At 58.1% G+C, this 12,587-nt stretch overlaps 1 protein-coding gene across 4 annotated transcripts in view; it reads right to left on the bottom strand.

Annotated features, from left to right (window-relative positions):
- Positions 1-7,788, bottom strand: part of SEMA3F (semaphorin 3F) — a 33,693-nt gene extending 25,905 nt beyond the window's left edge. The window contains exons 1-2 of one of the 4 annotated variants that reach the window (XM_032289909.1): positions 7,311-7,788; positions 3,429-3,591 (exon numbers count right to left, since the gene is read on the bottom strand). In XM_032289909.1, the coding sequence (XP_032145800.1) occupies positions 3,429-3,543 (115 nt within the window). In that variant the 5' untranslated portion in view covers positions 3,544-3,591; positions 7,311-7,788. Of the gene's footprint in view, positions 1-3,428; positions 3,592-5,665; positions 5,846-6,034; positions 6,191-7,310 lie in introns of those variants that run through there. The other 3 variants (XM_032289913.1, XM_032289912.1, XM_032289911.1) reach the window with 3 other exon arrangements.
- Between the last annotated feature and the right edge of the window lie 4,799 nt (positions 7,789-12,587).

Genomic DNA, 12,587 nt, shown 5'->3' with positions numbered 1-12,587 from the left:
CCACCATCCCTACCCTCCACTCTCAGTCCTGGGACAGCTCAGGCATCATGTGGAGCCAGGATCCATCTCAGTCCTGCTCCTGAGTGAGCTGGAAAGTCGCTGGGCCCCCACAAGCCTCCATCCCCCCACAAACCTCCATCCACACAGGAAACCCAGGCAGATCCTCCTCAGGCCTTGGAGGGGCCACTGCTTGGTTATCCTCATGGGCCCCTACTGCTATTTTGATTATGTTCATCTTTCCTGACCTCCCCTGGCAGGATGACCTTCTGCTCCCTCTCCCTACTCCTGCCTCAGCTTCCCTAGCAGCACAACTCTCTCATGTCATCACAGGATCCTTCTTCCCCACCAAACACCTCCTGGCCCCAATCCCTGGCCAAAGCCAGCCCAGGCAACAGCAGTGTGTCATGGGGTGGCTTCCTGGGAAAAAGTAAACACTCCCCAGGCTGAACAAAGGGCCTGGCAGGGCCCTCACACCTCCCTGCTGCCACCACAGAGGGAGGTGGTGCCCCAGAGCCTAGGTCATCTCACGGTGGGGGAAGGAAGAGTGTTTTATCTGAGGCTTGGCAGTGATTCTGGGGTAAAGGGACTCCAGGTCCAGGCACGGATGGGTGAACGAAGGAGGGTCTGTCCAGGCGCTCCAGCCCCCGGCTCCACTCTCTCAAGAGTGAGTAATCAACAAACACCTCACCTGCTCCTGGAATTCTTCTCCATTTGACCCTCACTTCTGCCTGATCTTGGCTGTGCTGCTGAAGCCCAGAAGATGGGCCACAGGAGCCCCCCTAATCTGAGGGAACCCCAGGCCACGTGGCCCTCATACCCTCCTGGCTCTAGACCTGGCTGGGGTGCCCAGGCGGATGGGCGGGCAGCAAACTCAAGCCTGGCCCAGTTCCTGCCTTTGTTCCTTTATCTACCATGGACAGTGTGGCCCCTTACGCCAGCACCTCCAGCTTGGAAGGTCCAGCCCTACTCAGGCGGGAACCAGCACCTCCCCACTGCAGCAGGACCCAGGGCAGGGCAGGGAGTGCCCAGCCTGAGCCCCTGAGGCCTGGGGTGTCAACTGCCGTGTCCATGCAAGGCACAGATGAAAAAACTATGACATGGAGCCACAGGGATCACCAGTGCTTCTGAGTGTGACCCTCTCCATGCCACCCATGTGTACACTGGGAGGAAGATGGTGAGAGCCCAGTTTCTTGAGGTGCTGGCCTCCATTCTCACTCCACACACACTTGGTGAGGGCCTGCTCCTCCCTGAGGGCCGCTTCATGTGTGCATCACCGGGCTGAGACCACCCAGTGCAGGGGGATGCACAGGGCCTGGTACACAGTAGGTGCACACAGTAGGTGTTGGGCTCCCAGGTGGCCCTGACCAACTGGGTATCCATTGCTTTTTCCACCGGCTTGACTGTGAGCACCCCCCGTAACTTGTTCACCACAGAGTCCCCAGCACTCAACACAGGGCCTGGCATGTAGTAGGAAGTGGTGTCTAAGCACAAAACTTGGACACGAGGCCAGGCCAGACAGGGAAGGTCACTCAGGGCAGGGGAACCTGCCTGCACAAAGGCACAGAGGCCCCGGGATGGGTGGCCCCAGGCGCGCTGCAGCCCCACCCTAGGCCGCCACGACAGGCAGCACCCAGGCTGGCTGCCAGCGAGCTCAACTTTTAGTCACTGCGGGTGTCAGCTTCAGAGTTAATTGAGAGGGAATCGACCCGATGCAATGTGGGCGCCGGCAAGGCCAGAACACCAGGGTTCTATTTCTGGCTTTGTCTCTGCCTCCTGACTGACTTTGACCCTGCCCTTGCCTGAGCCTCAGTTTCTCTCTCTGGAAAACAGGAATAAAAGGCTTTGCTCCTGGAGGTCGAGGGAGGTTTGGAAGGAGCACACGGAAGACCTCTTGCTGTCTCGCCCCTTCTGCTTGCTTGCATGTGTGATGACAAAAACAATACCCAGAGTGGATACAAGGTCCCAGGGGTGTGGAGACCAAGCCACCCCTCCTTTCCCCTGTCGAGGAAGGAGACACTCTACTCCTGCTGCCAGCACTCTGGGCCAGGGAGGGTGTCAGGGGAACTGGCCTCTTCAAGATTTATTAATGTGCTCCAAAGAATTCCACCAGGCAAGGGTGGAGGTATCAGCAGAATAAATATCTCACCTTCCCAGATCCGGGGAAGGGGTGTGCTTTCCAGCCCAAACCAATTAACTCTTCTCGGCCCATTTCTCAGGCGCTGCAGGGGACTCCTTCCAAGCACAGCCTCAGAAATTCCAGGAGCTGGGTGACTGGGAAGAGCCAATGATCAGCAGCTTACTCCCCTACTTCTCCCATCAAGGGGCAGGGGTGGGACAAGGCCAGGGGAGGGGCCCTGCTGGGGGACATGGTGAGGTGGAGGCTGGGCCTCAGCCAAGCCTAAGGAAGGAAAGGTCAGCCCAGCTTTTCACCCCAATATGGCTGCCCGGAAATCTAGCCAGCCAGGGCTAAGTCGGCCCCACCCAGGGCAGGCGGCTGGATGAAGTTATCTCTGCCCAGAGGAGGGTCAAGGCTGAGAACTCCCAGTGACCCCAGGTCCCCCAGGTCCCAGCATGGCCACTGCCCCTCACCCCAGGCCCAGGGTAGACTCTTCAGACCACACACACCCTTGAGGAAGTGGCTCTCAAGTGAGCCATTTGTACACCCACGTGTGTACTGTGTGCGTGCACCTGCCCCGTGTGTTAATAGTAAAGGTGATGGAGCGGGGGACCAGCCTTTCACTCTGCAGACCCCAGCCTATCCCTGAAACCTCCCCACAACTTCCCATCAAAGTGCTCACTGGAGCTCAGCAGCTCAGGCCCTCACATCAGCACGTGCTCTGCCTGAACCTGCCAGTGGCCTCCCTGCCAGTCACAGCCAACAGTGCCCTCCCAGATTCTAGGAATCCTTCCCAGTTGGAGACCCACAGGAAGGCTCCTCGAGCACCCACACTCCAGGAGAGCAAGTCCTGCTCTTTCAGCTTCCAGAGACTCCAGTGTCTGCCCAACTACCTGACCTTCCACCCCAGGGGCTGCTCAGGGCAGGCATCAGACGCATAGCAGTGGCAAGAAGGGGCCGCAGCAGATGCAAGTTTGGAAGGAGTGACATTGCCACCTCTCCAATTATCATACAGACAGACATGCCTTATAGACCCCAGGCCACCCAGCCCAGGAACCCACAGTCTGACTCTGGAAGATGCCCAGACTCTGGACCCTTTTGCTAAGTGTCTAAGTGGCTCAGTTCTCCAGCCCTTCCCAGCAAGTTACCACCTCCCCGGTCCCCCTTCACCCCCACACATCCAGAGCAACCTATGTGGCTGTACACTTTGTCCTGGTTTTGTCCTGATCTGCCCTCTCTCTTTTGCTCGGTAAAGCCAAGTGCTATTGTAAAGAGAGGATGATTTCTGGGGAAGAACAAGACAGCTTCTTACCTTTGAATGAGAGCCTGACCCGGGGCGTGGCTGGGAGGTGATCCTGGATGGGGAAGGCTGGCCAGGCCCCAGTCAGTAGGGAAGCCCAGAGGAGAAGACCGGCAGAGACAAGCATTGTGGGAGGGGCCTAGGGCCCAGGAAGCAGGCTCCACTCTTTAGACACCTGGGAAGGGGAACCACGATTGGAATGTGTGAGGCAGATGGGGGAGTACTGCCCTACCAACATTTCCCCTGTTCAGTTTCTATCCAAGGTGAACAAAGAGGTTGATGGGTACCTCCATGCTTACACCCCCAGCCTGGGCCATGAATGCCCCTGTGTGCAAACTTCATATACATTCTTTGCCTGCCTTTGTCTGGGGAGACATTACCAATGGGCCCCAGCCTGAGGTCACCAGAACTGATAGGGGCTACTGGAGACTCAAACCCCACCCCTCATAGCATGCTGAATTCCATTCACAGAGCTTAGCCCAACCAGATGATCTTAGGTCCCTTTCCAGCTCCCAGCATGCGTTCTCCCCTGCATCCATGCCCAGCAAGGTGGGTTACTCCTTCTCCTTTCCACCTGGAAGAATGGGGCAACAGATGGGTTGCACCGCTGCCTGCTCTAGCCACAGGTCTCCCAGTATAGAGAAACCTGGACCTGATTACTGCAGTAGAGGGAAAGCATGGGAAGAATGAGACACATGCAGACAGCCCAAGATGGAAGGGAGGGAGCAGCAGTCAGAAAAGGAAAGGTAGAGAAAAGCAGGGTCCACTTTTACTAAAATCAAAACAGGAGAGACCCAGGTCAGACAGGCAGAAGGACTTCCTGCCAGGGAAAACTTCCAGCTCTGCCTCTAAAGGGCAAAGGGAAGCTGGGATGACCGGCGGGCCTGGGGCTGGATCTGGGCCAGTGGCATTGCCCCCTTCAGAACTCCCCACATCCTCAGCAGGTCCAAGTTTCAATATTGTGTTTTTCAAATATTGTCTCCCCAGGCAGGCTGGCTGTTGGGTAAACGCAGCCCAGCACCAGTTGTCAGAACATATTGCTCCCTCCCGGCAAAAACCAGCGCCAACTCCTACCACCCCCCCCCAGCCGGATGCACTTCGGGTGGGGCATTGAGACTGCAAATGTGAGCCCCATCCCCCAGATCTGCCCTGTCCACTCCCTTCCACGGCAGGCAGGAGCCCAGGCCCATCACTAGGATGCTGGGATGGGGGTTGGCAGTACTATGGCCTGGGACTCCCCTGCCACGGCTGCTGAATGCTGAGGCGAGGCCCAGGCTCTTCCGCCCCACTCACCAGACCCTGATGACATCCCTAGACCCACCTCCCCCAGCCCTTGCCTCTCCTGCCAAGGAAAACCACTCATAGGTCCTCAGACATGAAGTATAGCAAGGTGCACCTGGGACGCCCCTGCCAGCAGTTGTGGATATGCACACGTTCACACTTGCAGGCCCACACACGTCCTCACAAGCATGAGTTTGCTCAAGAACTTGACCTGCTAGTGGGGTGGGGCTCAGGGGAGCTGGGAGATACTGTCCTGGCGCAAGATGCAGGCTGAGTCCCTTGGAGAACTTCGATACTATGGATCAGGGGGCTAGTGTCAACCTGCCTCCTGCCTCCCCCCTCACCATGACCTCATTTTTTCCTTCATCCATGTTCATGGTGACAAAGTCAGTGTCACCAAGGACAGGGTTGGAGTCAGGTATGTCCAGGCAGGTGGGGAGTCTTTCTACTGGGCCTCTACAGGGACCTCCCATCCGAATGCTTTGGCCCTTTAAAGAAGTAAATCGGGGCTGGGGGGGCGTTGCTCAAGTCTGCTGGGGCCTCAGTCTCAAGTCCAGGCTCCCTCTTTGGCAGCCTGGCAGGTGAGGGAAAGAAGGAGAGGAAAGGAAGAAAAGAAGAAGGACAGAGAGGGAAAGGGAGGGCATTTCCACAGTGCCTTCCCCTCTGCCGGCCTGAGATGACTGTCATCCAGCCCCAGCCCCAGAAAAGCCCCCAAGTCACACCAAACCCAGGTGGGTAGACAGAGGAGGAACAGCCACCGCCACCTGGGAGCCCACCAGGAGGAAAGCAGGGAAGGAGGGAAGGAAGGCTGGTGGGAGGGAGTAAGGGAGGGAGGCAGGCGGGAGGGAGGAGGAGAGAGGGAGGAGAGAGGGAGGGACGGAGGAGAGACGCTCGGAACAAAGAAACGAGGAGCTGGGGCTGGCAAGGGGTGCAGGGAAGGGGCGCCGGAGGAAGGAGTCCAGAGGCACCTGGGGTGGGACAGGAGACCAGGTGGTCAAACTGTCCAGCAGGATCCAGACCTCCCAGGCTTGGAGTTGGGGGTGGGGGTGGACAGCCTGCCTTCAGGAAGGGAGGTTGGCTCCTCTGAGCTGAGGACTGCCTGGATGGAAGGGACGCAGGAACAGGGCTGTAGGGGAACATGGGGAGATTATCAACAGCACCCCACCCGCGCCCCAGCCGCTCAGATTCCCTCCCCCCTTCAATAAGAGCTCCGACTCCTTCTTGGCTCCTCAGCTTCCCCATCCCCCAACACCTCAAGGACCAGGAAGCAGAGCCACCCCAGCATAGCTGGGACTGAAACCCCCCTTTTGTGGCCCGGGTTTCCCAGTCAAGGTCACCTGAGCCTGGCTCCATCCTCCCCCCAAGGTATGCTGAGCAGCAAGGGGCTGAGGCTGGGCTACTGCCTTCTCTCTGGCCCCTGCTTTCTCTCCGGCCCCCACCTCCCCACTTCCGGGCCTGGCTCCTTTGGAGCTGAGGGGGGAGCGGCAGGAGTAGGCATGCCTGTGCCCCCGCCTGCCTAGACACTATACCTTACAGGTCCTGGCACACCTCCTGGGTAGCCTGGAAAGAGCCCTCAGCTCCATCCAACCCCCTGGCTGAGATGAGGCTCCCAATCTCTGGGTGCAGTTTTCCTTTCTCTGCAACTAGGATAACTGCTGGGAGATGATCTGGGTGAACTGAGGAGGACAGAGGTCCCCAACCTGGCCCAGCTACAGGGTGGACATACTGGTGTCTTTGATTGGTGCCCCCCCCCCCCTCCCCCGTTACCTCCCCCAAGCAGTAATGTGCTGGTGACAAAACACAGCTATCTCAAGAATTAGAAGTTATTTATCCAGCGGGGCCCCCAGCCCTAGCTCCAGCCAACTCCTGTCAGCACTGCCTCATTCCTAGGCCACTTTAATACCCTCCTGTCCCATCTGCTAGGGCAAGCCCACTTCACTGGGACCCCTGGTTCAAACTAGGGCTTGACTGCAGGCTCTCCAAGCTCACCTACACCCTCCATACAGCCGTGCCCCTAATCCAGGCAGGACTCTGTACAGCAAACCCAAGGTGGCAGCTGGGGGTCACGCAGCTGGCACAATGCTAGGAGAAATGCCTCGGGACTGTTGGTCCTCCCACCCTGCTCATCTGGGAGACCCCCCATGTGGGGACTGCCAGTATGGCGCTTCCCTTCGGGCTGACCAGTCCTCAATTAGGGACACTGAGGCAGGGCAGGCGCACCTACGGGGAAGAGCGCTGCCTCAGGCGTTAATGGGAGAAACAGCTGAGGCGGGAGAAGGGGGATCGGGACTCCCGCTCCAGAGCGTGAAGGTGGGGGTGTATGAGAGCACCCACCCAGAACCTTGCAGGAAAAAGTTGCTTTACACACTGGTGACCCCGCAGGCCACATCATCCACACATCCACACGCCGCCCAGGAGGTAAGGGGTCCGGGCTGCCAGGACAGGTAAGAATCCTACCCTAGTCTTGTCGCCTCTATGTCCGCGGGCAGCCCCCCGGCTCGATGAGCCCCGCTCCCCGGACACTTCTGCAGAGTTGCAGTGCGGCGGGTCCCAGAGGGATCGCGGGGTGGCCCGGCCGCCTGCCCGCTCCCTCCCGGTTCCCGCTGCACTCACCTCTTCCGCGGCGGCGGGGCCTCGGCGCCCGGGCGGCGGCGGCGGCACAGAGCGGCTCCCGTTGGGCCGGTCCGCGCTAGCGGCCCCCCGGGGCCATGGCCCTGTCCGCGACCTCTCGCTGCTGCGCCTCAGCTGGGATTGGCGCCGCGGCTGCGGCTTAACCGGTTCCGCGGGCTTTGGGCGCGTCAGCAGCCGAGGGCCCGGGCCCCAGCCCGGGCCATGGGAAGGCTCAGGGGCGCTCGAGGCCGCCTCCCCCGTGGCGGGCTGCGGGCGCCCCCTGGCCGGCGCGCCGAGGGCGCATTCCCCAGCGCGGGGCGCGGGCGGTGGCGCGCGCTCGGCTTCGAAGCGCTGCGCTCTCCTGGCTGCTGGACCCGGGCCGGGCGGCCGCGCTGGGCTGCACGGTTCCTCGCGGCGTTCCCTGGCCCTGCGCTGCGCTCGGTGCTCTCCGGACCGCCGCGCTTCGTTCGCTCGCTCTGGTCTCGCGGCCGCCGGCGGGACGGGGCACTCAGAGCCGCGCGGGGAGCGCCGGCAATTGGCCGCCCGTGGGCTACATTTGCATAGCGCAGCCCCGCCCCACCCGGCCCGCCCAGCCCCACCCCCGGGGCGGGACCCGCCCAGTCACCGCCCCGCCCCCGCTCCACCTGTCCACGGGCCGGGCTCAGGGTTCCCAGGCGGTGGGCACCCCGCGCCGGGGGAGGCTAGTCTGCGCCCAGCGCCTCCGCCCCCGCTTCGCGGGCGGCGCCCCCGCCCCGCCCTGGCTTTGTCTCTGTGGATATACCGCACACATCGCGCCTGGTGTTTACCCGGGCACTCAACTCCCTGGCGAGAAGGGCAGGCGCGCCGGGGAGCAATGAGTCTGCGCTCACCTGCGCAGCCCCTTCCGCGTCCCACATCCCCACTCGCCGCCGGCCACGCCCCTGGTCCCTTGCGTGGGCCCCGCGGCGCAGGACCCGTGACTGCCCAGGCTGCTCAGCAGGTGGCGGTGCAGCCCCTGGGACGGCTGGCGCCGCCAGACCTTCCTGCGGGCCGCAGCCTCTAGCCTAGGCTAGGTCTGCGCAGCCCAGCCACACAGCTCTCTCCAACCATTCAACGACACCCGGTGATCACCTCAATCGCCAGCCCTGTTTCGAGCCTGCAGCTCCCACAGACTCTCCCATTATAGTTCCATACCCTAGAGAAGCCAGATGAGGCAGCACCTTCTCTCCTCAAGGGGACACTAGCTTTCAAATGGCCTGGTGATGAGCCAAGGGCTCAGCAACTGAGAAGGGCCTACCTTGACCCCAGGAAAGGACCCTCTGCCCAATCCAACTTCCTAGGGTCAGGGCCTCACCAGCCAGGACCACTTCCCAGCCCTGCCCCAGGCACTCTGCTGAGGCCCCTAGGGGCATTGGCCCTTTGTCCTCTCCTTCCTCCTGTCTTCTGTTCCCTCCCCTTTCTCCTCCTCTTCTCCCTCTGCCTCTCCTTCCTTCTCCCCTCTTCTCCCTCTTCCTCTCTCCTCTTCTCCCTCTTTTCCATCTCCCTCCTTTTCCTCCTTCCCCCTCCTTCTCCCAGATTTTTCTTTCTCTGCCCTCTTCTCCTCTCCCTCCTCATCCCCCATCCCATGCTTTTCCTTCTCTTCTCCCTCCACCTCCTTCCTTCTGCTCATTCCCCTCTTCTTCATTTCTCTTTTTCTTCTCACTCCTCCTCTCTGCCCTCTTCCTCCTCCACCTTCTCTTCATGGCTTCAAGACCTCCAGGAAAAGATCTCTCTCAGGCCGGGCACTGTGGTTCATGCCTGTAATCCTAGCACTTTGGGAGGCTGAGGTGGGTGGATCACCTGAGGTCAGGAGTTCAAGACCAGCCTGGCCATCATGAAGAAACCCTATCTTTAAAAAAGAAAGAAAGAAAGAAAGATCTCTCTCCCTCTGACCCACTGACTGGTTGACTGCAAGTGCAGGGTGAGGCTGGCACTAGGGATCCTGCTGAGGGTCTCCTGACTCAGGACTTGGAGTGTTGCCTCAAGCTCCAAGCAAAGGCTGGGCATTTGAGGTTAGCAAACACCAGCCTGGGGTTATGAAGCTGCTGTGACAGCACCTGCACCTCTCCCCTTTGTCACGCCTCATTGAAAACACTATGACAGGCCTGGCTCGATGGCTCACACCTGTAATGCCAGAACTTTGGGAGGCCGAGGCGGGTGGATCACAAGATCAGGAGTTCAAGACCAGCCTTGCCAAGATCGTGAAACCCTGTCTCTACTAAAAATACAAAAATTAGCTGGGCATGGTGGTGGGCACCTGTAATCCCAGCTACTCTGGAGGCTGAGGCAGGAGACTCACTTGAACCCAGGAAAGGGAGGTTGCAGTGAGCTGAGAACGTACCATTGCACTCTGGCCTGGGCGACAAGAGTGAAACTCCATCTCAAAAAAAAAAAAAAAGAGCCGGGCGCGGTGGCTCACGCCTGTAATCCCAGCACTTTGGGAGGCCGAGGTAGGTGGATCACGAGGTCAGGAGATCAAGACCATCCTGGTCAACATGGTGAAACCCCGTCTCTACTAAATATACAAAAAATTAGCTGGGCATGGTGGCGCATGCCTGTAATCCCAACTACTCAGGAGGCTGAGGCTGGAGAATGGCCTGAACCCAGGAGGCGGAGGTTGCGGTGAGCCGAGATCGTGCCATTGCACTCCAGCCTGGGTAACATGAGTGAAACTCTGTCTCAAAAAAAAAAAATAGAAAGAAAAAGCAGGATGGTGGCCATGGAAGTCGGAATCCACTAAGGAGTGTATAACAACTCACCTGCTGAAAAAAGAAAAAAAAACCAAAACACTGTGAAAATCATCTCTCCCCATCCTCACTCATCTATGCCAGGGTCACCCCTGCATTTACCACCACTGCACCACCATCATCAGTGTGGCTTAGGCCACCATCCCCACGGCTTCCAACACCATCCCTTCCATCCTCTCACAGCCTCCACGGTCCCCTCATAGCCTGGCCACTTCTGTCACTACCCCCAGCATCATCAGCATAATGCTGGTCACTATGAAAGAGCTGTCAGAGGCCGGGCGCGGTGGCTCAAGCCTGTAATCCCAGCACTTTGGGAGGCCGAGGCGGGTGGATCACAAGGTCAAGAGATCAAGACCATCCTGGTCAACATGGTGAAACCCCGTCTCTACTAAAAATACAAAAATTCAGCTGGGCATGGTGGCGTGTGCCTGTAATCCCAGCTACTCAGGAGGCTGAGGCAGGAGAATTGCCTGAACCCAGGAGGCGGAGGTTGTGGTGAGCCGAGATCGCGCCATTGCACTCCAGCCTGGGTAACAAGAGTGAAACTCCGTCTCAAAAAAAAAAAAAAGAAAGAAAGAGCTGTCAGGACTTGCCAGAGACTCTAGGGTACTGCGTTGGGAAGGAAAAGAGGCTCAGTTGACCTGTTCATGAAGCTCCATTTAGACACATAGAATAGACCCAGCACACAGAGGCCTTCAATGGCAGGGGACCAGGGAATGGGGGCCATGAAGAGGGCAAAGAGCTAGAATTGAGCCTGGCTACATGGGGTGGGATGCCAATTCCTTCCTAAGCAATTTGAGAGGGCTGAATAATCATACAAAAAAAAAAGTGTTATTGCAGCAGTGAATCCACACTGAGCCCTTGCTCTGCGTCAGTGCTGGGCTGAGCATTTTGTATCATTATAATATGTTGTTATTACAGTTTGTGTGTGTATGTGCATATACATATCGGCAGACCTCATTTTATTGTAGTTTATTGTGTTTTGCAGATATTGTGTTTTTTGCAGTTGAAGGTTTGTGGCAACCTGTGTCGAGCGAGTCTATCAGCACCATTTTTCCAACAGCGTGTGTTCACTTCGTTAGCATTTTTTAGCAATAAAGTATTTTTTAATTAAGGTCTGAACATTTTTTAGACATAATGCTATTGCACACTTAATAGACTACAGTATAGTGTAAAAACGAGGCTTTTATATGCACTGGAAAACCAAAAAAATTTGTGAGTTGCTTTATTACAATGTTCGCTTTATTGTAGTGGTCTGGAACCAAACCTGCCATATCTCCAAGGTATATTATATTATTCAGGGGGATAGTGTATAGCTTTTCACAATTTTGTCTTCAATTTCAGGAGTCCAGAGACCCCTTGGAACCAGCCCTGGATACCAGGCTGGGAGGCTTCGCATGCCAGCAAGTTTTGTGGTTATTCACCCCCAGGTTCTTCACAATTGGGCTGAGAAGCAGGCCCTGTTATTCCCATTGTACAGTTGAGGAAGAGGGAGGAGAGTGGGGAAGTGGGGAGAGGCCTGGAACCCCCAGGCTCTGGTGCCTGGAGAAGGCATTTTCAGTGGCTGTGAGAAAGCTCCGGGAGAGGACAGCCAGGCTGCAGGGCCCACGTGGAGCCAAGGGCCTGCAACCCTGATAGCGATCAGGAGCTGGCGATGCCGGCTGGGATCCAACGTGGTGCTCACGGAACTCCATGCGTCTTTATCAAATGAATAAGAGAACAAATCCCTGAAGCGCCAGATTGGTGAGGGAACACAGCTGAGAAGCCAAGAGTTAGGGAGTCAACTCCCTGCCCTACCCCCAGCTCCTCTGGACTGGCTGCCCCCACCCTGTGCTCTCCCTGCCACCCACAGTCTTTCTCTCCTCCTCTCTGCTGTTCTAACTCCAGCTGAGAACCACCCAAGATGCCCTTCAGGGTCATCTGAAGGGAGACAGCCAGGCTGGCTTCCCACCAGCCTGGCCTCCTCCTGTCAGATAGGATGCTCAGATCTTAGGCCTGGGTCTCACTCGGCCTCCCCCGTGGCCCACCCTGGTGCTAGTCTGGTCACACAGGTTAAGGGGTGTGTGCAGACACAGATGGTTAGGCCAGGTCCAGCTCCCACACTGAATCCCCCTCTGGAATCCCCTCCTGGGGCAGCCTCCTCCTCCTTCCCAGATGGGCTCCTAGTGCCTGGGAAACAGGCCCTGAGTGCCTGGGAGACACTGCACTAGCATAACAACTACTGGGAGAGGATCTGGGTGAATTCAGGAGGACAGAGGCTCCCCAACCTGGCCCAGCTTCAGGGTGGACTTCGTAGTCTTGGGCTCATGGCGAGGCCTCCTGGAGCTTCTGAGGGGTGACCGAGCTAACAGTGAGGGTTACAGCTGGGAAGTCATTGGCCCAGCCCCCACCTGGATGATGGTGCTAGTCACGGACAGGAAAACATTGAAGGCTTCCTCCCACAAATAATCCCTGCCCTTCATCTTGGCCTGGACTTTGTTTCTGGCGGTGGTGGTGCCTGTTTCTCTTCCTTCCC

Source organism: Sapajus apella, unplaced genomic scaffold (genome assembly GCF_009761245.1).
Source record: "Sapajus apella isolate SASKATOON/1434 unplaced genomic scaffold, GSC_monkey_1.0 scaffold23, whole genome shotgun sequence".
Lineage (NCBI taxonomy): Eukaryota > Metazoa > Chordata > Mammalia > Primates > Cebidae > Sapajus > Sapajus apella.
Note: the sequence above shows the minus strand (reverse complement) of the source record. Positions and strands in the feature narration are given on the sequence as shown.